The sequence below is a fragment of the Microcaecilia unicolor genome, chromosome 13, assembly GCF_901765095.1.
Source record: "Microcaecilia unicolor chromosome 13, aMicUni1.1, whole genome shotgun sequence".
Lineage (NCBI taxonomy): Eukaryota > Metazoa > Chordata > Amphibia > Gymnophiona > Siphonopidae > Microcaecilia > Microcaecilia unicolor.
The window spans coordinates 23,395,051-23,420,495 of NC_044043.1; the positions used below are offsets into that span (position 1 = coordinate 23,395,051).

The window sequence follows — 25,445 nt, forward strand, 5'->3', positions numbered from 1 at the left end:
CGCAGCCCTGCTTTCTGCAAATAGGTCGTGACTTCTTTAAAGTCTCTGCGCCTTTGTAATGTTTTTCGAGCCAAATCCTGAAATACTGTAATTTTCCCTGTTTTCCATTCGACTACTCCCATGGATCTCGCTTTCCGCCATATTGCCTCTTTAGTTGGGAATTTGTGGAAACAAGCTATTATGTCTCTTGGTGTTCCACCTCTCTGCGGGCCTAAACTTCTATGTGCCCTTTCTATTTCCACAGTCTCCGTTTCCACAGCCTCGCTAGAGCTACTGTCGTGCTGGAACAGGAATGTGCAGAAATCTTTAACTGTTTGTACTGCGTCTTTAAATTGGTCTTCCTCTGGCACTCCCTTAAAGCGCAGGTTGCATCGTCGTGTGCGATTTTCTAGATCTTTCAATATCGCCTCCATCTCTTTTGTTGTTTGCTTCTCTGCTTTTAGGGATTTCTGTAGCTCTCTCACCTCTTCCGTTAAGGCCTCCGCCTTTTCCTCCGTCTCTGCCAGCCTGTTCCCGATCTCCCGCATCTCTTCCCGCAGCTCCGCAACTGCTGTGTGGATACTGCGTTACCAGATCCGTTTTGAGTTCTTTGAACCAGCGTACAAAATCTTACTTACTGATCTCTGTATCGCTAATCGCGTTCTCCTCGAGGTCTGGCTCCGAGTCATAGTCCTCAGCCGCCATCTTGGTCCCTCGTGTTACCGCCCGGGAACCTGCTGCTTTACTTGCATTCGGGGCCTCGGATGCGAATTTGAATTTGGCTAATTTTTTCTTTGCTGCCATCGCTTCCGCGATTGTTGTGTTTGAGGGGTTTTCGCTTCGTTTTAGCGGGGAAGCGCTGAGAATCGTCCCAGAGTGGACGGAGCTCTGCAATTAGGCAGCCATCTCCAGGAGCTGACGTCACTTCCTCCTGAGCCTTTCTCATCTTGTTGAAACTGTGTACTTGAAGGGAGCAGCCAGCCATGGTAAGTCTAACTAAAATTTGACTCAGAATCGCTTGGAGGGTTGCAAGTACTACTTGGTGCGGTGGGGGGGGGGGGGGGGTATCCTGATTAACTGCTTAGGACATGTGCTGCACTTGTAGTCGGGGTGAATGGCAACTCCTGCAGAGGTGCTTAAGTGGTGTTCCTATTGTGAGACCCACCAGCCAGCGTGTTGCAGTGTGTACAAGCTGGGAATCCTGCAGGATGCAGAAGAGAAATGGTCAACAGCAGCACATCTTCGGATTCGGCTCGGCATCTGAATATCCTGGTGTCTTTGGACTCTTCAGCAGGGCTGGTGTGCAGTTTGATACAGGAGAGCACAGGAACGTGTACCATTTTGTGAGGTCCAACTGAAGGTGAAGAACAGCCTCTGTCTGATCATATGCAGAGCACAGCTGCCATTTTACAGCCTGGATCTTTGTTTGCTCTGGAGTTTATATTTCTCTTACTCCAGGTCTATTTACTGGAGCAGGGGCAGTCAGAGTTGCTGCAAGGTGCTTGTTTCGTACCCCGCTGCCCCTCTGGCTCCTAAGAGATCTTGTTTAGGCCTCCAGGAGTGTGCAGATGAGCCTGTTTCTGCTTCTCCCTCCTTTTCTGATGTGTCAGTCTATTCAGAGGAGCCATTAGAGGAGGGAGAGCTCCTTCCTGGGGAGGGGGATGACCCGAAAGTACTAAGGTTGTTTCATAAAGAGGAGCTCAGTACTCTTATTTCTGAAGCACTGTCAGTTCTTTCCATTGAAGAGCCTTCTGCGTAGGTATCAGGAGTTTCATCTTACATTCATGACTTGAATGGGTCTCACTGGACGCAGGGTTTGAGTGGGAAGGTCTTGGCTCACCTCTGCCCTTTAGTTCTGGAAGAGAAAAATAAATTGCAGCTTCCCAGGGTGGGCTCCCTGGTTACAGTGGTGACTAAGAAGATGACCTTGCCAGCGGAAGGGGACATTGCCCTAAAACACCTATATGGTAGGAGGCTAGAAGGCTCACTGGAACAAGCCATTGAAATGGCCTCTTTGGTCCTTCAAGCAACAGTGTGCAGCTTGTTTGTGGCAAGAGCATGCCTGAAGTGGTATCAGTAGTTGGCAACACAAGACGCACGTCATAACGCCCAGCTGTAAGCAGGGTTGGCCTCCTTGGAGGATGCTATTTATGACATGTTACAGGCTACGACTCACAGTATGTCTTTTGTGCTGTCACAGCATGTTGGCAACTCTGGTTGTGTCACGATTGTGGCCGTGACCCCTCTTTTGACTCATCTTTTCTGCCGGTCAGCTCATGAGCTGGCTTCTTTTCTGCATGGTTGTGTTTGTCCTGTGTGTTCCTAACCTCACTTTGGTGTTGAGTGTAGCGTTTCTACTTCCTGTGTGTTCCAAGCCTTACTTCAGTGTGTATTTCCTGTCTCTGTCCTGTAGGGTTTCCACTTCCTCTGTGTTTCAAGCCTCACTGTGGGTTCTGTGTATTTCCTATCTCTGTCCTGTTATAAAGAAGTGGTGCACTTTCATTCAGGGCCTTTGCAACGCCAAAGGTCCCCAGATTAGTCTGTGTGCTTGTAAGCACTTCTGCCTAGATCCTTGTTGCCTTGTTCTTGTCTGTGTGTGTCTGGGCACTTCTGTGTCTCGTCTTCTTAATTGTGGTGCCTGTGTGCACCTCTGCTTTTAGCCTTAATTCTGTTGTTTGTCTGTTTGTGTGCTTTGTGTCCAGCCTAGTCTGCCTTGCTTGTTCTAGTCCCTTCTACCTTAGCTTTAGCCTCAGTTCTGTTCTTTCTTTGTGTGTGGGTTAGCTTTGGTTCTGTCCCTGCGTGTCTGTCTTTACCCTGGTAGGGTTTAGCTTCAGTTCCCTTCCTGCTTGCCTAGCCTTGCAAGCCTTCAGCTTTGGTTCTGTCCCTGCTTGTCTGTTTTTACCCTGGTAGTCTTTAGCTCCAGTCCCCTTCCTGCTTGCCTCAGCCTTGCAAGCTTTCAGCTTTGGTTCTGTCCCTGCTTGTCTGTCTTTACCTTGTTTGTTCCTAGCTTCAGCCTTACCCTGCTTGTGTCTGCCTTGTCTGAGTATCCTGAATCCTGTTTCTGCCAAGCTTGTTTGTAAATCCTGAATCATGCCTCTGAGTATCCTGAATCTTGTTCCAGTGAAGCCAAGCTTGTTCCAGTGTCCGGTTCCAGTGAAGCCAAGTCCGTTCCAGTATTTGGTTCCACTCCAGTCAAGCCAAGCTTGTTCCAGTATCCAGTTCCAGTCAAGCCAAGTCCATTCCAGTATATGGTTCCACTCCAGTCAAGCCAAGCTTGTTCCAGTATCTGGTTCCCGTGAAGCCAAGCCAAGTCCGTTCCATTATTTTGCTCCACCCCAGTCAAGCCAAGCTTGTTCCAGTACATAAGCACCGCCATACTGGGAAAAGACCAAGGGTCCATCAAGCCCAACATCCTGTCTCCAACAGCGGCCAATCCAGGCTTCAAGAACCCAGCACCCCCCCCCCCCCCCCCCCAAAAAAAAAAAAAAGTGAAGCTTGTTCCAGTATCCGGTTCCAGTGAAGCCAAACCAAGTCCGTTCCAGTGTTTGGTTCCACTCCAGTCAAGCCAAGCTTGTTCCAGTCCAGTCAAGCCAAGTCTGTTCCAGCTTTTCGCTCCAGTCCAGTCCAGCCAAGTCCGTTCCAGCTTTTTGCTCCAGCCCAGTCAAGCCAAGCTTGTTCTAGTATCTGACTCAAGCCAAGTGCATCCTGAATCCTGCCCAGTCTTGCTTGGAGGGTTTTGCCTCCTGCTGCTACTCGACGACAGTAGGCCAAGGGCTCACGTTGTTCCAGAGTTCACGCCTGGTTGTTCAAAGCCTGGGAACGTGACAGGTTGTGGCATTGGACAGCAGTCTAGTTAAACTGCCCTTTCAGGGCAAGTGGCTGCTTGGAGAAGATCTCAGTAACTTGGTGAAAGAACTAGGGAAAAGCATCTGGTCGTCTGTCTGCAGTGGAATCTTGATTTCTAGACAGTACTGGCCTGGTCTTCAGCAGAAGTCCTGCTTTCAGGCATGTCGATCTTCCTTTCTTGTAGACATGAAGTCCTCTCAGTCACCTAGAGCACCCAATACTTCTAGAACTTCGCAATGTTGTGAGGCTGGTACACTTTTTGGGAGGGTGTGCAGGAGTTTCCGGAGGAGTGGGCCAAAATCACATCAGACCAGTGGGTTCTGGATATTCTTACAGAAGGTTACAAGTTGGCATTCTCCCACCCAGTCGCTCATCTCCTTGCAGTCTCCTTGACGAAAGGGAACCAATTCTAGGTTCAGGGCATTGTAGATTCCTTGCTGGCACTCTGGGCCATTGTTCCAGTTCCCCAGGCCAAACAGGGACAAGTCAGATATTTCATTGTCCCAAAGAAGGAAGGCACCTTAGATCTCAAAGGTCTAAACTGCTGCCTGCGAGTGTCCCACTTTCACATTGAGACACTAAGAACAGTCATAGTCTTGGCTCAAGCGGGAGAGTTTCTCACAGTCCTCAATCTCAAGGAGGCGTACTTGCATATAGCCATATGGCCAGCGCATCAGAAGTTTCTACGTTTAGCGGAGCTGGTCCGTCACTTCCAGTTCAGGGCTTTGCCCTTTGGTCTCAAGGTTATATGGTGGTGGTGGCGGCGGCAGTATCCTTCTTTCAGCAGCAGGGAATCAGAGTTCACCCGTGTCTCGATGACTCATTCATGTGTCATTCTACTCAGACAGCGTGGCAGTGATGGAAAATGTGGTCCGTCTTCTGCAGTTGTGGGACTGACTGATCAATTTCAAGAAGAGCAGACTAACTCCATTGCAGTTGCTGGAGTATCTGACCGTTCTATTCGACACAGTATGGGAGAGGATCTTCCTCGTGGAGTGCAGGAGGTTGAAGCTGGTTCAACAGATTCATCTTCTCAGTTAAATCATGCCCAGGGTCTGAGACTACGTCCAGGGTCTGGGGTCAATGCCAGCAGCGATGGAAGTGGTGCCATGGGCTCATATGTGGCCATTACAGGAATGTTCTCAGCAAATGGTCTCTGGTGTCACAGAAGTAGGGCCTTCAGCTTCCTTGGACGCTGGTTGGCAGACAGAATTTGACCGTTTGAACGCCCTTTCTGATAACACAATGGGAGGTAGTGACATATGCCAGCAAGTCGGATAGGGGAGCTCATTACAATTTCCATCAGGCACAGGGCACCTGGACAGAACAGGAATCTCAGTGGTTGATAAATTGTTTGGAGCTCAGGGCAGTGCGGAATGCCTTAAGCAACTTTGCTGTCTGGCGGGGGGCCCCCGTCTGAGTTATGTCTGACAATTCGATGGCAGTAGCTTATATCAGTAAGCAAGGTGAGATCCAGTCGTACAATAGCAGTGAAGGCAGCTTCCCTCGTGAGTTCAGTAAAATTTTGCTTGTTGGCAGCTCACATGTGGAGGTGGACTTTCTCATTAGGCACTCCTTGGACTCGGGAAAATGTGAACTATCCAGCTGATAGTGGACTGATGAGGTTCTCCGCTTCTGAACTTCATAATGATGAAAGGAATAGCAGAGTGCCCAAATTCTTCAGCCAGTGGAAAGAATTGGGCTTCATGGGGATTGATGCCCTACTGCAGCCCTGGCTGGAGATACATCTACTGTACGTCTTTCCATGTTGAAAAAGATCGCATTGCACCAGTGTCAAATAAGTCTCATAGCTTCAGATTGGCTGCAGAGGCCGTGGTATACGGACCTGATTTGACTGCTGGATTGGAGTTCTCTCTGTCTTCCTCGGGTACACGGCCTACTTACTGAAACAAGATCTGGTGCTCATGGAGCATCTGTGTCCCTTCGGTCTTACGGCTTGGCCATTGAAAGGGCTTGGTTGTTACAAAAAGGTTATTCTGATTCAGTCATTGCTAACTTGCTTCAGCTCTGAAACGCTCTACATCTGTGGCGTATGCGAGGGTGTGGAGGACATTGGAGGGCTAGTGTTCTGCTCAGATCATGCAGGTCTTCAGACAGTATTGGCATTAGGTTCTCTAAAAGTTCAGGTTGCAGCTTTGGCCTGTTTTAGATGTTGACTACAGAAGATGTCTCTCGTGGCTCACCCAGATATCTTTCGATTCTTGCAGTAGCAGGCTGCTTGCGACCTCCCTGTTGTATGCCGTGTCCAGAGTGGAACCTTAATTTAGTCCTTCGAGCTCTTCAGAAACCATTCCAGAAGGCCACCTTGAAAGATCTCACACTAAAGACAGCAATTCTTGGTGGCTGTTGCATCGGCACTTGGGGTTTCAGAGCTTCAGGCTCTCTGTCAGGATCCCTTTCTTCACTTTTCAGAGGCAGGTGTCTCCCTGCACACGGTTCCATCCTTTCTTCCGAAAGTGCTTTCAGCATTTCACCTCGACCAATCTGTGGAGCTTCCGTCCTTTTGCAGAGAGAATGAAGAGGCTCAGTATTCTTCCTTGAAGCTTCTTGATGTGTGTAGAGTCCTCATTAGATATCTGGAAGTCACAAGTTAGTTTTGTAAATCAGGCAGACTATTTGTGGTTTTTCTTAAATAGGTTTGACTTCATGGCCCACAATTGCTAAATGGCTGAAGGAGACTATCTCGTCAGCTTATTTGCTTGTGGGGAAGCAAGTTCCTCAGGCCTTGTGGGCTCGTTCTACCAGGTGTAGAGCGACATCCTGGGTGGAGACTGCCTTACTGTCTCTGACAGATATTTGCAAGGTGGCAACATGGTTGACTCTGCATACCTTTGCCAAGCACTACAGGGTGAATGTTGCGGTGCGCTCGGAAGCTTTGGTCCTCAAGGCAGGATCCCACCCACTCTAGATATTGCTTTTGAACATCCCGCAGGTTCTGGAGTAATAGGAAGCTACATAATGAAAGGAGAAATTAGGTCTTACCTGATAATTTTCTTTCCATTGGTCCTTTCCACTATTCTAGAGGCCTGCCCGAAGTTTCTGAACTGTTTAGTTGATGCAAAGTAATGGACCAAATAATGACTCTCACCTTGCATGGTGTTTCCTGCATTTCTCTTGTTCTCTGAGTGGTCCAGAGATGAAAGAGATCCACACGTTTGCTTGTCTGGTTATTGTTATGTTAGAGAGTTGTTTAAGGTTGTTGTTTTATTCTGAGTTTCTCCTTATTGCTTGTCTAATTGAATACTGAGGAGCTGGACTGGATGCCAAGAGAGAGATGTCTCAGCTCAGTTTTCAGTTCTATGTATCCAGCTCCTGGTTGACGGACACAACTATCCCACAGGTTCTGGAATAGTGGAAAACCTAATAGAAAATTATCAGGGAAGACCTAATTTCTCCTTAACTGGCCATGGCTTAGCGGTCAAGGATAGACCTGCTTTTTATGTGGCCTTATTTGCCCACTCAAGCCTGGCCAGTTACGTTCCGAATATTGGGACTTAACCAGTTATGCCCACTGTATGTCCCTATCACCACTGGTATTATTTTTACCAATAACTGGTCATTTTCAGCAGCTGGTTAACTCTTGCTGAATATTTGTCCGGATAGTTTTATAGATAAAAGATTGTATGGTTCTTGCTAGCTGATGTCACTGTATGGTGCAGAATTCAGCTGAATGTTGTAGTTTGAGTTTTATTGTTGAGCAAGATTAAACAAAAAGTTGAATTCAGAAATATAAAATGGTCAAGCGCTTTAAAGATCATTCTGTCGGGCTTCTGAAGCCTTAGTTTAGTAAATAAGATTGCAGATAACCAGCAGCAGCCAAACTCTCAGCAATATCCGTTTCCCAGTCAGGAATTAATTCAAAGGTATGGAGATCATTCCTTTCTTAGGGGTCATGAGATTTATTTTTAATGCAGGGACTGTCTCTCTGTGTCAGGTGTTCAGCGCTGCTTGCGTCTGGTAGCGCTATATAAATGTTAATAATAATAATAATGCAACATTCCATATCATCAAGCTGATCAATTCATAGACTGGTGGGTTGTGTCCATCTACCAGCAGGTGGAGATAGAGAGCAATCCTTTTGCCTCCCTATATGTGGTCATGTGCTGCCGGAAACTCCTCAGTATGTTCTCTATCTCAGCAGGTGGTGGTCACACACAGCAGCAGCTCTGGCTAGGCCTCCAAGCCTAATTTTTAGGTTTTGTTGAGTGCCTGGGGTTGAGGGCTCTTCTTGAGCAAGTGCAAACCTGGTGGCGCCAGGTCCCTCCTTTTCTCCCCCCTCCCGCTGGCTCCGTTTATTAAAAAAAAAAAAAAAAAAAATTTTTGAACGTCCTTAAAGGCGTTTATTTCGACGTTTATTTAAACGTTTATTGCAGCTACTCACTGGGACACCAGGTCGTTACAGCTCGGAGCGGAAAGCAGGTAATTTTTACCTTTTTATAGCGGGCAGGGGGTTCCCCAATTGATCTCCACGTGGCATATGGCGTCGGAGGGCGAGGGCGCAAAGAGTCGCTCCCCGGATCGCTTAGGCGCTTCTAGAGGGGATGCGGGGGTCTTAAAGTCTGATTTGCCCTTGTTGGGTGACAGTTTCGTGACCGATGGGTGTCCCGGTCCTTCCTCCGGCGTGGCGGTTTTTCCCGCCATAAACGCCCATCCCCCGCTGCTCGCCTCCGCCATCTTGGCCGGCCACGCGGCTCGGACGGCTTCTTCGTGGGCCGCCCTTGAGGGAGACATTAATGCCATGGACGCCCTTAATTTGGGCGACGGCACCAAAGCGGCTAAAGTTAAGCGCCGTTTTTCCCACGCGGCTCCTTCGCGGAGTGTCGCACCGGACGCCATTTTGGATGCGCAGCATGTCTCTCCCCCGCTCTTGCGAGCGCCGGTTGAGGGTGCGTCTAGGGCTGTAGCCCAGGCTGCGGAAGTGCACAGTCTGGGGGGTTTCTCCCCCGAGTTTGTTTTGCTGCTGCATCAGGCCTTCCTTATGCAAAACGCTGCCCCTGCTCCCTCGTTTGGTAAAGAGGTTGAGGTCCCCGGAGGTAAACGCCCTCGGGTTGATTCCCAGGCCTTGGAGGACATTGTCTCCTCCGATGTAGATGAGGGCAGCGTATCTGAGTTCTCCCAACGGTCCTTTGCGGATTCCTTGGAGGAGACGGATCCCCGCTCGGTTGGAGCGGATGACCCCTCTGCAGCGCGGCTTTTTAGCTCAGAGGATTTGCCCAACCTGTTAGTGCAGGCCATGGGCATTTTGAAGATTTCCTCTCCGGAGGACGTCTCTCCCTCAGCCCCTGTTGGCTCTGCCATTATGCTGGGGACGAAACGCCCGCCTAGAACCTTCCACGTGCATGATGCCATGCACACCTTAATTTCGGCTCAATGGGATGTCCCGGAAGCGAGCCTCAAAGTGGCTAGGGCTATGTCCCGCCTCTATCCTTTGCCTGAAAGTGAACGTGAGGCCTATCTATGGCCTACTGTGGATTCTTTAATCACTGCGGTGACTAAGAAGACGGCTTTGCCGGTGGAGGGTGGCACGGCCCTAAAGGACGCCCAAGACAGAAGATTGGAGGCGGCCTTAAGGTCGTCCTTTGAGGCGACTGCTTTAAGTTTGCAGGCCTCGGTTTGCGGTTCCTATGTGGCCAGGGCGTGCCTGACTATGGTGCAGCGGGCTTCCCCCTCGGATCATTCCTTGAGGTCTGATTGGCCGGCCCTGGAATCGGGCTTAGCCTGTTTGGCAGACTTGCTGTATGATGTCTTGAGAGCCTCAGCTAAAGGCATGGCTCAGACAGTCTCTGCGCGGCGGTGGCTTTGGCTGAAACATTGGTCTGCTGACCACGCCTCTAAATCCCGCCTGGCTAGATTGCCTTTTAAAGGCAAGCTGCTCTTTGGGGTCGAGCTGGACAAAATCGTGACCGATCTCGGCACGTCTAAGGGCAAGAAGTTACCAGAGGTCAGGGCTCGGGCTAGTACTCGTTCCGGTACCTCCAGAGGACGGTTTCAGGAAGCCCGTCGGTACCGCCCGGGCAGGTCGGGCTCCTCTGCCCCCTCTTCCTTCAAGAGGACTTTCTCCCCCAAGCAGCATTCCTTTCGCAGAGACCGCCATCCCGGAGGTGCTCCCTCCGGTCCTCCCCCAGGGTCTCGTACCCAATGACGGGGCCTTGGTCCACGCCCCAGTGCAGATTGGAGGACGGCTGTCCTCGTTTCTGGGCGAGTGGCCCACAATAACTTCAGACGCTTGGGTGCTGGAAGTCATCAGAGACGGCTACAAGCTAGAGTTCTGCCGACTCTTAAGAGACGGGTTTGTACTCTCTCCCTGCAAGTCTCCGGTCAAAGCTGTGGCAGTGCAGCAGACCTTGGACAACCTGATCCGCCTGGGTGCGGTCGTTCCGGTGCCAGAAAATCAGATTGGCAAGGGACGTTACTCCATTTACTTTGTGGTACCAAAGAAAGGAGGTTCTGTCCGGCCTATCCTCGACCTCAAAGGGGTCAATCGGGCCTTGAAAGTGCGGCACTTTCGCATGGAGACTCTCCGCTCTGTTATAGCGGCAGTGAAGGCAGGAGAGTTCTTGGCTTCCTTGGACATCAAGGAAGCGTACCTGCATATTCCCATCTGGCCTCCTCATCAACGCTTTCTGCGTTTTGCAGTCCTGGGACGACACTTCCAGTTCAGAGCCCTCCCTTTCGGGTTGGCTACTGCTCCGCGGACCTTTTCCAAAGTAATGGTGGTCATCGCGGCCTTCCTGCGAAAGGAAGGAGTCCAAGTCCATCCTTATCTGGACGACTGGTTGATCCGAGCCCCCTCTTATGCAGAGTGCGGCAAAGCTGTGAACCGGGTGGTTGCTCTTTTGAGCTCCCTGGGGTGGATCATCAACTGGGAGAAGAGCCAGCTGCGCCCGACTCAGTCCCTGGAGTATTTGGGAGTTCGATTCGACACCCAAGTGGGCAGAGTGTTCCTGCCAGACAATCGGATTGTCAAACTTCAGGCTCAGGTGGACCAGTTCCGAGTAGCCTCTCCTCTTCGGGCTTGGGACTATGTGCAGCTGTTGGGCTCTATGACGGCCACGATGGAAGTAGTGCCCTGGGCCAGGGCTCATATGAGACCACTACAACACTCTCTGTTGCAGCGCTGGACTCCGATGTCGGAGGATTATGCTGTGCGCCTTCCCTTGGACCCAGCAGTGCGCAAGGCGCTGAGCTGGTGGCTGCAGACAGACAAGTTGTCTGCAGGAATGCCTCTGGTGACCCCAGAGTGGATTGTCGTCACGACGGACGCCTCTTTGACGGACTGGGGAGCCCACTGCTTGGGAAGGACAGCGCAGGGGCTCTGGTCTCCTGCAGAGGCAAAGTGGTCTATCAACCTCCTGGAACTCAGAGCCATTCGGTTGGCGCTTTTGGAGTTCAACCCGGTACTGGCGTTGAAGCCAGTACGGGTCCTGTCGGACAATGCCACTGCTGTGGCCTATGTCAACCGCCAGGGAGGTACCAAGAGCGCCCCTCTAGCCAAGGAGGCCATGAATCTATGCCAGTGGGCGGAAGCGAACCTGGAACAGCTGTCAGCGGCCCACATTGCCGGAGTCATGAATGTCAAGGCGGACTTTCTCAGTCGCCATACCTTGGAGCCCGGAGAGTGGCAGCTATCTGCTCAGGCGTTCTTGGACATCACGAAGCGCTGGGGCCAGCCGAGCCTAGATCTGATGGCGTCATCGGCCAATTGCCAAGTGCCGCGCTTTTTCAGCAGAGGACGGGACCCTCGATCCCTGGGAGTAGATGCTCTTCTCCAACAGTGGCCGACACAAGAGCTTCTCTATGTGTTCCCGCCCTGGCCCATGTTGGGCAGGGTGCTAGACCGGGTGGCAAAGCATCCCGGCAGGGTAATCCTGGTGGGTCCGGATTGGCCCAGGCGTCCCTGGTATGCGGACTTGATCAGGCTCTCAGTGGACGATCCTCTGCGGCTGCCAGTGGAGCAGGGCCTGTTACATCAGGGTCCCGTGGTGATGGAGGATCCCTCCCCCTTTGGTCTTACGGCCTGGCTATTGAGCGGTAGCGTCTGAGAAAGAAGGGCTTCTCAGACAAGGTCATCGCCACTATGCTGAGAGCGAGGAAGCGCTCTATTTCTACTGCTTACGCCAGGGTTTGGCGTACCTTTGCAGCGTGGTGTGAAGCAGGCTCACTTTCTCCCTTCACTGCTCCAATTTCTTCAGTGTTGGCGTTCCTGCAAGAAGGTCTGGAGAAAGGCCTGTCGCTCAGTTCCCTTAAAGTCCAGGTAGCGGCTCTGACTTGCTTCAGGGGCCGCCTGAAGGGTGTTTCCCTGGCTTCACAGCCAGATGTGGTGCGCTTTCTTAAGGGAGTTAATCACCCGCGCCCTCCTCTGCACTCTGTGGTGCCTGCAAGGAATCTCAATCTGGTGCTAAGAGCATTGCAGAAGCCGCCTTTTGAATCCTTGTCGAGGGCATCTCTGAAAGACCTGACGTTGAAAGCAGTCTTTTTGGTGGCTATCACTTCAGCCAGAAGAGTTTCCGAGCTCCAGGTGCTCTCATGTCGAGAGCCTTTTCTGCAGTTCACTGAGGCAGGAGTGACTATTCGCACAGTGCCTTCCTTCCTGCCCAAGATTGTTTCTCGCTTCCATGTGAATCAGCAGCTCTGTCTCCCTTCCTTTCGTAGGGAGGACTACCCAGAGGAATACTCTGCTCTCAGAGGTCTGGATGTGAGACGAGTCATCATCAGATACTTGGAAGTGACCAATGATTTCCGGAAATCGGATCATCTGTTTGTCCTGTTTGCAGGTCCTCGTAGGGGTCTGCAGGCTGCTAAGCCTACAGTGGCAAGATGGGTCAAGGAAGCCATTGCAGCGGCTTATGTGGCCGCGGGGAAGGTGCCGCCTATCCAGCTGAAGGCTCACTCCACAAGAGCTCAGGCGGCCTCGATGGCAGAGGCCGGTTCCGTCTCCTTGGAAGAGATATGCAAGGCGGCAACTTGGGCTTCGGCCCATACATTCTCCAAGCATTACCGCTTGACTGTGGCTGCTCGGGCGGAGGCCCGGTTTGGAGCTTCAGTGTTGCGGTCAGGGATTTCTATGTCCCGCCCTGGGTGAGTACTGCTTCGGTACATCCCACCAGTCTATGGATTGATCAGCTTGATGATATGGAAGGTAAAATTATGTATCATACCTGATAAGTTTCTTTCCATTAATCATAGCTGATCAATCCATAGCCCCTCCCAGATATCTGTACTGTTTATATTCTGGTTGCATTTCAGATTCAAGTTTAGTCTTCAGTTACTTCAGGAAGACTTCGTGTTCAAGTTTTTTCACTTGGATTCTTCAAGAGTTGAGACGAGTTTGTGTTACAGTGAGCTGCTGCATTCCTCTCCCCTCCATTTTACGGGGCTGGATTGAGACTTAAATTCTGCCGGCACTCCCTCCCGCTTCGTGCGGCTGTAGGGCAGCTTTGTACCCCTCCCGCTTCGGCGGTGTTAGGGTCAGTCAGCTCCTCCCGCGGTTGCGGTTGCAGGATAAGCCAGATCCCCCCGCATCGGCGGGGTGGTGTCCCTCCCCCGCTCCGCGGGGATGAGCTGGACGGATTCCCCTCCCCCACTTGTGTGGGGATGAGCTGGGTTAATTCCCCTCCCCCGTTTCGGCGGTGGTGAGCTGGGCAGAGTGTCCCTTTGTGGGTGTAATTCTCTAAGTGCTGAGTCCTGCGGATGGAGCTTTGATATCGACATACTGAGGAGTTTCCGGCAGCACATGACCACATATAGGGAGGCAAAAGGATTACTCTCTATCTCCACCTGCTGGTAGATGGACACAACCCACCAGTCTATGGATTGATCAGCTATGATTAATGGAAAGAAAATTATCAGGTATGATACATAATTTTACCTTACTAGGTAACCTAATATATCCACATGCATGCATTCCCTCCATTTTATGTAAATCTAGCTTATGCATATTCATTGTGGGTATCCTGAAAACTGGACTGAGCAGCTGTGTACTGAGGACTGGGTTTAAAACTTCTGTTCTATTACCTTGAAAGAATACTTAATGAGAATGTATCTTTTTTTTCCCCTCAGTGCATTTAATTTCTTTCTGCACTTTTTGTCCAGAATAGTATTCTGATTTATTGTGGGGAAAAATGAAACATTAGATTGTTTGACACTTTTTAACAAAGTAACATAGTAGATGACGGCAGAAAAAAACCTGCATGGTCCATCCAGTCTGCCCAACAAGATAAATTCATATGTGTATACCTTACCTTGATTTGTACCTGTCTTTTTCAGGGCACAGACCGTATAAGTCTGCCCAGCAGGATTCCCCGCCTCCCAACCACCAGTCCCGCCTCCCATCACCAGCTCTGGCACAGACCGTATAAGTCTGCCCTCCACTATCCTCGCCTCCCAGCCACCAACCTCTCTTCCCCCCACCTGCTCCGCCACCCAATTTTGGCTAAGCTTCTGAGGATCCATTCCTTCTGCACAGGATTCCTTTATGTATATCCCACGCATGTTTGAATTCCGTTACTGTTTTCATCTCCACCACCTCCCGCGGGAGGGCATTCCAAGCGTCCAACACCCTCTCTGTGAAAAAATACTTCCTGACATCTTTTCTGAGTCTGCCCCCCTTCAATCTCATTTCATGTCCTCTCATTCTACCGCCTACCCATCTCTGGAAAAGATTTGTTTGCGGATTAATACCTTTCAAATATTTGAACGTCTGTATCATATCACCCCTGTTCCTCCTTTCCTCCAGGGTATACATGTTCAGGTCAGCAAGTCTCTCTTCATATGTCTTGGAACGCAAATGCCATACCATTCTCGTAGCTTTTCTTTGCACTGCTTCTATTTTTTTAACATCCTTCGCAAGGTACGGCCTCCAAAACTGAACACAATACTCCAGGTGGGGCCTCACCAACGACTTGTACAGGGGCATCAACACTTCCTTTCTTCTGCTGATCACACCTCTCTCTATACAGCCTAGCAACCTTCTCGCTACGGCCACCGCCTTATCACACTGTTTTGTCGCCTTCAGATCCTCGGATACTATCACTCCAAGGTCCCTCTCCCCCTCAGTACCTATCAGACTCTCACCGCCTAACACATAAGTCTCTCGTGGGTTTCTACTCCCTAAGTGCATCACTTTGCATTTCTTTGCATTGAATTTTAATTGTCAAACCTTAGACCATTCTTCTAGCTTCCTCAGATCCTTTTTCATGCTTTCCACTCCCTCCCGGGTGTCCACTCTGTTGCAAATCTTAGTATCATCCGCAAATAGGCAAACTTTACCTTCTAACCCTTCGGCAATGTCACTCACAGATATATTGAACAGAATCGGCCCAGCACCGATCCCTGAGGCACTCCAGTACTCACCTTTCCCTCCTCCGAGCGAACTCCATTTACCACCACCCTCTGTCGTCTGTCCGTCAACCAGTTCCTAATCCAGTTCACCACTTCAGGACCTATCTTCAGCCCATCGAGTTTATTTAAGAGCCTCCTGTGGGGAACCGTGTCAAAAGCTTTGCTAAAATCTAAGTAGATTACGTCTATAGCATGTTGATGATTAAATTCTCCAGTTACTCAATCAAAGAATTCAATGATTGGCACGATTTCCCTCTGGTAAAACCATGTTGTCTCGGATCTTTCAATTTATTGGCTTCCAGGAAATTCACTATCCTTTCCTTCAGCATCGCTTCCATTACTTTTCCAATAACCAAAGTGAGGCTTACCGGCCTGTAGTTTCCAGCTTCTTCCCTATCACCACTTTTGTGAAGAGGGACCACATCCGCCGTTCTCCAATCCCTCGGAACCTCTCCAAGGATTTATTAACCCAAGCATAAAGATACCAAGACTGTATTATTAATATAAAAAGAAACAAACAAACTGAATTTAAATATAGTAACAAAGTCGTAACATTTGCCTTATTTATTGGCCCCCTCTTGTATAATTGGCTCTGTATTCCTTCTTCAGGGATTGAACTGTTAAGAATATGGGCAGATTGTTCCATCATAACCCATCTGGGAGCATTCTCTCACATTCTACATATTTTGGACTGTTTTCACTCTGTTTTCAACCTTCTCTTCTGCTTGTGATTTATAACAATTTAATAAGTGCTGAGGGAGCATGTTATATATAATCCTTTTAGATTTGAGCTACCAGAAATGTTGATGTCATTTGCCAATCATCTCATTGATGTGGCACTGAATGATATTCTTTTACAGCAAGTCAACTTTTACATCAGCTATACTTTTTTTTTTTTTTTGTCTGGGCGCTTTCCTTCTGTTCCTTTGAGCTTCCAGCTCAGTTAGAAGTAACCTTTATTACTCTTCATTTGCAACCAGCCAGAAGGAACGTTTTCCCTGTTGTGACCTTGACCTAACTCGGCCATTTTAGTGACAGTCTTTGGCCAACAAACCTCTTCAAAACCTGGTATGTGTGTACTCGGGAGTATAGCCAATGGTTGAGACTGCCTTCAGAGCATCCACAGCGCTGTCTGACTCAAGAATTGAACTCGGGTCTGTTCCTGGGCCAACTCAATGCCTATTAATTGAAAAGTAAGGTAATCTGAATAAAAAAAAGTGAAAAGGCCAGGTTGCAAAAGTGTGATAAAATAATGAAGGGTCTGTATAATAGTGAAGAGATGGCAGGGCCAGAACAGAGCTATCCATTATTTGAGACATTTACTAAGGAGCTTTATCTTTCATTAAAAAGATAGTGAATGACGTACTAAAATGCATCAGAGCACTTTTAACAAACATTATTTAGGTGTCATGAACGTGAATGCTAAATCTATGCTACATAGGTGAGAAACTGTATAATCATACTGTAAACACACAAATTAATGTGCATAAAAATGTGTAAACATTTATGCTAACACGTTACTTCAAAAATCTATATTGCAGGGTTGTAGAGTTAATCTTTGCAAAAATTAACATGCTAAATGTAGCACAAAACATTTAGCTGATTGACATGTCATTGATAAAGATTTGTTAACAGAAGATTAATGCGCATTAACAGTCTGGTACTGCACTTTAATTTACTGACCTCAAAGTGAAAATCTTAATGTTGGCAACTTGTAGGCCGCGTTTTAACTCTGCGTCATTTTTCACCAACAGTATTTGCACTGAAATTTCTTCTTAGCTATGACCAGCCGTTACATTTGTATCAAGACTCCTCCAGCCATCTTCCTGGAATGTGCATGCCATCACCACCATTCTTGTGTGCCACATTTTAGCCTGGTTTCTTTTGTTTTCTGCTAGCCATTAAAAATAGAAATCCCAAGGGACCCAGACATTCAAAAAAGGGAATCCCTCAGAGCCACAGGTGCATTCTTCTAATCCATTTACCTAGTTGAATATTCATGGTAGAATGTTTATATGGATAGCTATGGGTAAAACAACCTTTTGTTCAGTATCAACTAAATAATCCTCTGTCACATCTCTACCTTTCTTTTTTTTTTAGCTTGGCAGTGATCTTGGAGGAGGCATTGGTGGAAGTCCAGCAGTAAGTTTCATTTGTGTGTAAGAGTTTTCTTTAGTTTAGTATTTTTGTATAAACCAGGAAAACCTTCAGGGATTATTTTTCTAATTATATTTGTTTAGAAGCCAAGTTAAGTGGAACCAAATCCTTTTAGCATGGGTGATATGAAGTCTTTTTCTAAGTCATTGATTCAGCAGAGCCCAGCTTGATAGGGGTTAAAAGCCACATTAATATGCAGGCCAAACTACCAGGCCAACTATGTCCCCCTTTGACAGCTGGACATTGTTTACTTGCTTAGTTACCAGTGTCAGCTAAACGCGCTGTGATTGGCTGAGAGAGATCTGGAGGGAGGGACGTCCAAAAAGTTTTGATTTGTGTCCTCTCACGTCCCGATTTTCTGGGCTGGAAGGCTCCTCCATATCGTCAGGTTAGTTTTTATTCTCTTGCTTCTGAACTGTACATTAGCTTGTAGCCTGTAAAAAGTACGTTGTTTTAGAGGGAATTTTTTTATAGTGAAGGACATCCATAAAGGACGTCCTTGGCATGCGCAGATCAGCCAGCATAACGCTTTGCTGCTCTGCGCATGCTTGACTGACTGATTCTCCGACTGTTTTACGAGGGAATAGAGAATGCAAGTGAGCTACAACGAGTAGCTCATTTGCATTCCCTTTCCTTGATGCATATCCGTTCCCTACCAATTCGCTATGGAATTCGGTAGGGAACGGCTCTAATGACGACTTTTGTGCATCTGGCCCTCAGTGTTAGAGTACAACCATTTGTAAGACTGAAGCGGGCTGTTGTGGCTGAAACACGATTCGTGTCAAGTCTTTGGATGTGTTAAATAAAAGCATATATTTTTTATGCATCGCCTAGCCTTATCTTTTTTTTGGTGTCACCTTCGCTGTGTTTGCTATATTGTTTTCTGCGAGGGACTCTGTTCTTCTGTTTTGTGTTGATGCATTATTCAGCACCTTTGATATCCACAGCATGTTCACATTCTTATTACATTGCAGTAACTGTCTTCTTTTCTCACATTTTTATCTGTGCTCTTTCCTGCTGTCTCTTGCCAAGGTAGGACAGACTTTCATTCCGTCATCTGTGCCTGCCACCTTTGCTCCTTCACCCACCCCAGCTGTGGTCAGCAGTGGACTGAACGACCTGTTTGAACTTTCGGCTGGGATTGGCATAGCACCTGGAGGATTTGTTCCACCAAAAACTGTACGTAAGAACTTCATGCTTGCATCTTGCACACAGTAGGAATCTAAAGGTCCATAAGACCAACACTTCATCCTTATTTTCATACCTTCCTCTGTAGAGAGAAAGATTGTATTTTCACAGAGTTTGATCTCTGAACAGTTCATTTGTCATAAGGGATCAAGTAGTCAAGGAATAGTTTATGCGATTTAATAGGAAAGGAATGAACAGTAACACGAAAAGGGCCAATATGGAAAACCACCCTTAAGACTTATCTTCTAAGATAGCATGGGAACAGAGAGAAAATGGTATATAGTTCTGCAGAATAAGTCTGGAATTCATCCTGAAATCACTTTGTGAAATAAGAAATTCTCCGAGGACAAGCAGGCTGCTTGTTCTCACATGTAGGTCGGCGGCCCCAGGAAAGGAAGATTTTCCAGTAAAATCCAGAAGCTTTGCGTGCGTGGCCATCTTCCCGCACGTGTCCATTCCCTCCTCAGTTTTTTCTTTTCCGCGGCGGAGAGTGGCTGCTTGCGGTCCCTCTCGCTCAGATCCTCAGGAAAAACTTAGGCACTTTTAGCGGTTTGTTATTGCTTTTTTCTTGGTTTCCGTCGCCTCTTTTTCCAGTTAAAAAAAAACAAACCTCTTTTTCCTTAGTTTTTTTTTTTTTTTTTTGCCTTGTTAAGTTTTCTTTTGTTTTCCGTTGCGGCCGGCTTGGATCGCCCGTCCGCGGTTCCCCCTTTTTTCTTTGTGCCCTTAAGTTGGCACAATCGAGCCGATTGATTTCGCCACCGTGATTTTTCCACTGATGTCATTGAAGCCTTCCAGCGGCTTCAAGAAGTGTGCTCGGTGCCAGCGGTCAAGGGCACTGATCCTCACTCCTGGTGCATCCAGTGCCTTGGGCCCGACCATCGCCCAGACACTTGCAAGTTGTGTCTTAGCTTGAAAAAGCGGACAGTGGCGTCGAGAAGAGCTCTTTGTGACCGTCTTTTCGGAGCTCCAACTGATTCCTTGGCGTCAATGTCGGCAGCGTCGATTTCGGCACCGGGGATGGCATCAACATCGGGAGCACAGGTAATGGCTGTCCGAACTTCCCCTGTAGCTGGAAGCAGTGGGCCGTCGAGTGGGTCTCCATCTGTCTCAAAGGCTCCTGCTGTGCAGGCCCACTGGGACCGACCAACGTCGGACCCGACCCCGAGGAGGCGTGTGGATTCCACGTCCTCCTCATTGGTACCGAGGAGTACTGATGACGTGCTTTGAGCGAAGGCTAAGAAGCATCAGCACCGGTCTCCGTCGAGACACGGTACCGGGAGCTCTGGGGCGTCGAAGGATTTGGCACCCAGAAAGCGTCGACACTGGGAGGAGTGCTCCCTCTCCATACAAGAGGTGTCGCTGCGTCGATCTCTGAACAGCCCAGTACCGCCTCCCAGGCCTTCGCAGATTCTGACTTCGACTTCTGCACCAGCCTCCCAGCCTTCATTGACAGCGACTTTGGAGGAGAGCATCCGAGCCATTCTTCCAGGACTTCTGGAAGGGCTGCTGCATCAGTCTGTTCCGGTACTGGGGGTGCTTGCGCCTCCGGTACCGACGATGGAAGTGGCGGCTGACTCAGGGCCTGTGGTGAGGTCTCTGACGCCGGTACCGCTTGCGGCATCGGCCTCGGCTGCCACCCAAGTCGACTCCCCGTCGATGGAGGGAGCTTCGTCGCCACCGGCATGGGAGTCAACCTCTAGACATCGCCATTGAGGACATCGTTCCTCAGCGTCGAGCCGGGCCTGGTTTCGGACTGTAGTTCGTGAACTCTTGTCCGATACCGAGGAGGATGCCTCCTGGGATGAAGGGGAAGACCCCAGATATTTCTTTTCCGAGGAGTCTTGTGGTCTTCCTTCTGATCCCACTCCTTCACCTGAGAGGAACCTTTCTCTGCCGGAGAGTCTGTCCTTCTCCTCATTTGTCCGGGAAATGTCTGTGGGCATTTCCTTCCCTGTGGTAAATGAGGATGAGCCCAGGACTGATATGCTCAAGGTCCTGGACTATCCTTCACCACCTAAAGAGTCATCTACTGCCCCTCTGCATAATGTCCTTAAGGAGACATTGCTGAGGAACTGGATGAAACCTTTATCTAATCCCACCATCCCCAAGAAAGCAGAGTCCCAATATTGGATCCATGGGGAACCTGAGTTGATGAGGTCGCAGTTACCTCATGACTCTGCAGTTGTAGATTCTGCTCTCAAGAGAGCCAAAAGTACTAGAGATTTCGCCTCGGCGCCCCCAGGGTGAGAAGCTAGGACTTTAGACTCTTTTGAGAGGAAGGCCTACCAGTCCTGTTTGCTCGTGTCCAAAATTCGGTCCTACCAGCTCTACGCGAGCATCCATATGCGGAACAATGTTAAGCAACTGGCGGACTTGGTGGATAAGCTTCCTCCGTAGCACGCCAAGCCTTTTCAGGAGGTGGTCAAGCAGCTGAAGGCGTGTCGTAAATTCCTGTCCAGGGGTGTTTATGACTCTTTTGATGTTGCATCCAGATCCGCTGCTCAAGGTATAGTGATGTGCAGACTCTCATGGCTGCGTGCCTCTGACCTGGACAATTGGACCCAGCAGCGGCTTGCGGATGTTCCTTGCCGGGGAGATAATATTTTTGGTGAGAAGGTCGAGCAGGTGCTAGAGCAACTCCACCAGCGGGAAACCGCTCTCGACAAACTCTCCCACCGGGCGCCTTCAGCATCTACCTCAACAGGTAGACGGTTTTTCAGGGGCAGGAGGAATGCTCCCTATGCTTACAATAAGCGTAGGTACAGTCCACCTTCCCGACAGTCTTCTCAGACTCAGCCCCAGCGCACTCGTTCACATCAACAGCGTGCGCCCAGACTGGCCCCTGCAGCTCCCCAGCAAAAGCAAGGGACGGGCTTTTGACTGACTCCAGCTCAGCATAGCCAACATAAACGTACCTGTGCCAGACGATCTACCAGTTGGACGGAGGTTAAAAGTTTTTCACCAAAGGTGTCCTCTCATAACCTCCGACCGGTGGGTTCTTCAAATAGTCCGGTTGGGGTACTCCCTCAATTTGATCTCCAGACCTCCAAATTGTCCACCGGGAGCTCAGTCTTTCAGCTTCCAACACAGGCAGGTACTTGCAGAGGAACTCTCCGCCCTTCTCAGTGCTAATGCGATCGAGCCCGTTCCACCAGGGCAAGAAGGGCTGGGATTCTATTCCAGGTACTTCCTTGTGCAAAAGAAAACAGGGGGGATGCGTCCCATCCTAGACCTCAGGGCCCTGAACAAATATCTGGTCAGAGAAATGTTCAGGATGGTTTCCCTGGGCACCCTTCTTCCCATGATTCAGAAAAACGATTGGCTATGCTCTCTGGACTTGATGCTTACATTCACATTCCGATACTTCCAGCTCACAGGAAGTATCTGTGATTCCGTCTGGGAACACAGCACTTTCAGTATTATGTACTGCCCTTTGGGCTTGCCTCCGCGCCCAGGGTGTTTACAAAATGCTTGGCGGTGGTTGCAGCGTCGCTACGCAGACTGGGAGTGCATGTGTTCCCTTATCTCGACGATTGGCTGGTGAAGAACACCTCAGAGGCAGGAGCTCTACAGTCCATGCAAATGACTATTCGACTCCTGGAGCTACTAGGGTTTGTCATCAATTACCCAAAGTCCCACCTTCTTCCAGTTCAACAACTAGAATTCATAGGAGCTCTGCTGGACTCTCAGACAGCTCGGGCCTATCTTCCCAAGACGAGGGCAGACAACTTCTGTCTCTCGTTTCCATGGCCAGGGCATCTCAGCAGATCACGGCTCGGCAGATGTTGAGACTTCTCGGCCATATGGCCTCCACAGTTCATGTGATGCTCATGGCATTCCTGCACATGAGATCTGCTCAATGGACCCTAGCTTCCCAGTGTGGTATCAAGCTGCGGGGAATCTAGAGGATGTGATCCAGCTGTCCACCGATTTTCACAATTCCCTTCAGTGGTGGACAATTCGATCCAATTTGACCCTGGGACGTCCCTTCCAGATTCCTCAGCCTCAAAAAGTGTGACTGATGCATCTCTCCTGAGGTGGGGAGCGCATGTAGATGGATTCCCTCCAGGAATCAGGTCTTCAGATCAGTCTCCTGGAGCTGCGAGCGATCTGGAACACTCTGAAGGCTTTCAGAGATCGGCTGTTCGATCAAATTATTCAAATTCAGACAGACAACCAGGTTGCCATGTACTACGTCAACAAGCACGGGGGCACCGGATCTCGCCCCCTGTGTCGGGAAGCCGTCCAGATGTGGCTTTGGATACTCCAGCACGGCATGCTTCTCCAAGCCACGTATCTGGCAGGCGTAAACAACAGTCTGGCCGACAGATTGAGCAGGATAATGCAACCTCATGAGTGGTCGCTCAACTCGGACGTCGTACGCAAGATCTTCTGAGAGTGGGGCACCCCCTCGGTGTATCTTTTTCCACTCAGCTCAATCACAAGCTCCCTCACTTCTGTTCCAGACTTCAGGCCCACGACAGGCTAGCGTCAGATGCCTTTCTCCTTCGTTGGGGGATGGGCCTTCTGTACGCGTATCCTCCCGTACCTTTGGTGGGGAAGACTTTGAAACTCAAGCAAGACCGTGGAACCATGATTCTGATTGTGCTCTTTTGACCACGTCAGATTTGGCTCTCTCTTCTGGAGTTGTCCTCCAAAGAACCGTGGAGATTGGAGTGTTTTCCAACACTCAGAACGAGGGGGCGCTTCTGCAACCCGACCTCCAGTCCTTGGCTTTCACAGCCTGGATGTTGAGCGCGTAGACTTCGCTTCCTTGGGTCTTTCTGAGGGTGTCTCCCAAGTCTTGCTTGCTTCCAGGAAAGATTCCACAAAGAAGTGTTACTCTTTTAAATGGAGGAGGTTTGCCGTCTGGTGTGATAGCAAGGCCCTAGATCCTCTCTCTTGTCCTACACAGAACCCTGCTTGAATACCTTCTACACTTGTCAGAGTCTGGTCTCAAGACCAACTCCATAAGAGTTCATCTTAGTGCAATTCGTGCTTTTCATTATCGTGTAGAGGGTAAGGCTATCTCTGGACAGCCTTTAGTTGTTCGCTTCATGAGAGGTTTGCTTTTCTCAAAGCCCCCTGTCAAACCTCCACCAGTGTCATGGGATCTCAACGTTGTTCTCACCCAGCTGATGAAGCCTCCTTTTGAGCCACTGAATTCCTGCCATCTGAAGTATTTGACCTGGAAGGTCATTTTCTTGGTGGCTGTTACTTCAGCTCGTAGAGTCAGTAAGCTTCAAGCCTTGGTAGCCCATGCTCCTTATACTAAATTTCATCATAACAGAGTAGTCCTCCGCACTCACCCTAAGTTCCTGCCAAAGGCGGTGTCGGAGTTCCATCTGAACCAGTCAGTTGTCTTGCCAACATTCTTTCCCTGTCCTCATACCCGCCCTGCTGAACGTCAGTTGCATACATTGGACTGCAAGAGAGCATTGGCCTTCTATGTGGAGTGGACAATCCCATTCCGCCCAAATGTTTGTTTCTTTTGATCCCAACAGGAAATTGGCTAGCAGATTGCATCTCCTTCACCTATGCCCAAGCTGGGCTGACTCTTGAGGGTCACGTCATGGCTCATAGTGTTAGTGCCATGGCAGCGTCAGTGGCCCATTTGAAGTCAGCCACTGTTGAAGAGATTTGCAAGGCTGCGACGTGGTCATCAGTCCATACATTCACATCTCATTACTGCCTTCAGCAGGATTCTCAACACTACTGTCGGTTCGGGCAGTCGGTGCTGCAGAATCTGTTTGGGGTCTAGAATCCAACTCCACCCCCCTAGGCCCATTTTTGTTCTGTTCCAGGCTGCACTCTGTTAACTGTTCATAGGTCAATCTCAGTTATGTCCTCGCTGTTGCAAGGCCCAATTGACCTTTCTTTGTTGTTTTGAGTGAGCCTGGGGGCTAGGGACATGTGAGAACAAGCAGCCTGCTTGTCCTCGGAGAAAGCGAAGTTTACTTACCTGTAGCAGGTGTTCTCCGAGGACAGCAGGCTGATTGTTCTCAGCAACCCGTCCACCTCCCCTTTGGAGTTGTTTTATTCTTTATTTGCTTTTCACATAACTGAGGCGGGAACGGACGCGCACGGGCGGGAAGATGGTCGCACATGCGTGGTGTGTCTGCCCCGCGTCCTATGGACTGTCGCAAAGCTTCTGGATTTTACTGGAAAATCTTCCGTTCCTGGGGCCGCCGTGGATGCCGACCCACATGTGAGAACAATCAGCCTGCTGTCCTCGAAGAATACCTGCTACAGGTAAGTAACTTCACTATATGTCATTATGCATGGATGCCTCTGACATCTTTTATGCCTGTGTGTCCCTGGCTTTTCTTTGCACAACAGGAAAGGAGTAAATTGTTACTAGGTCTTTAACCATTAAAGGCTGACCAGGTGCTTCATTCTCCGGAGCTGAAGACACTGAATAGCACGGAGAGAAGTCCTTGATCGTGGCTTTGAGCAGAAAGGAACTTTCAAAGCAGCGTATTAAAATATCTACAGGCACCCATAGAGAGCTCTGTTTTGCTTGGAGCTTTGATACGCTGTCAGATGTATACAGTGGCATATCAAAACCAGTAATAAAAGGTTGCCCACTGTCTCAGATATGTACAGAAAGCAGTATCTTCACTTTGCATCAATTTGGGTTTTGTTTCAGATTTGGCTGCCTGCAGTGAAGGCAAAGGGCCTGGAGATCTCTGGCACATTTTCTCACCGGCAGGGACACATCTACATGGAAATGAACTTTACCAATAAGGCTCTGCAACACATGACAGACTTTGCCATCCAGTTTAACAAGAACAGGTAACAGATCAATGAGAAACCAATGCCAAATTTGTTTTATTCCTGATCTTGAGTTGGTGAGGTCTGAGATGTTATAAAGTTATTAAATCTTCTTTTTTTTTCAAGTTTAAAATGTTGAA

At 49.2% G+C, this 25,445-nt stretch overlaps 1 protein-coding gene across 2 annotated transcripts in view; it reads left to right on the plus strand.

Annotated features, from left to right (window-relative positions):
* The window catches only part of AP2B1 (adaptor related protein complex 2 subunit beta 1), a 383,465-nt gene that overhangs the window by 272,554 nt on the left and 85,466 nt on the right, over positions 1–25,445 (plus strand). For both annotated transcript variants that reach the window (XM_030222393.1, XM_030222392.1), the window contains 3 exons: positions 17,287–17,328; positions 18,376–18,522; positions 25,181–25,326. In XM_030222393.1, the coding sequence (XP_030078253.1) occupies positions 17,287–17,328; positions 18,376–18,522; positions 25,181–25,326 (335 nt within the window). The remainder of the gene's footprint in view (positions 1–17,286; positions 17,329–18,375; positions 18,523–25,180; positions 25,327–25,445) is intronic.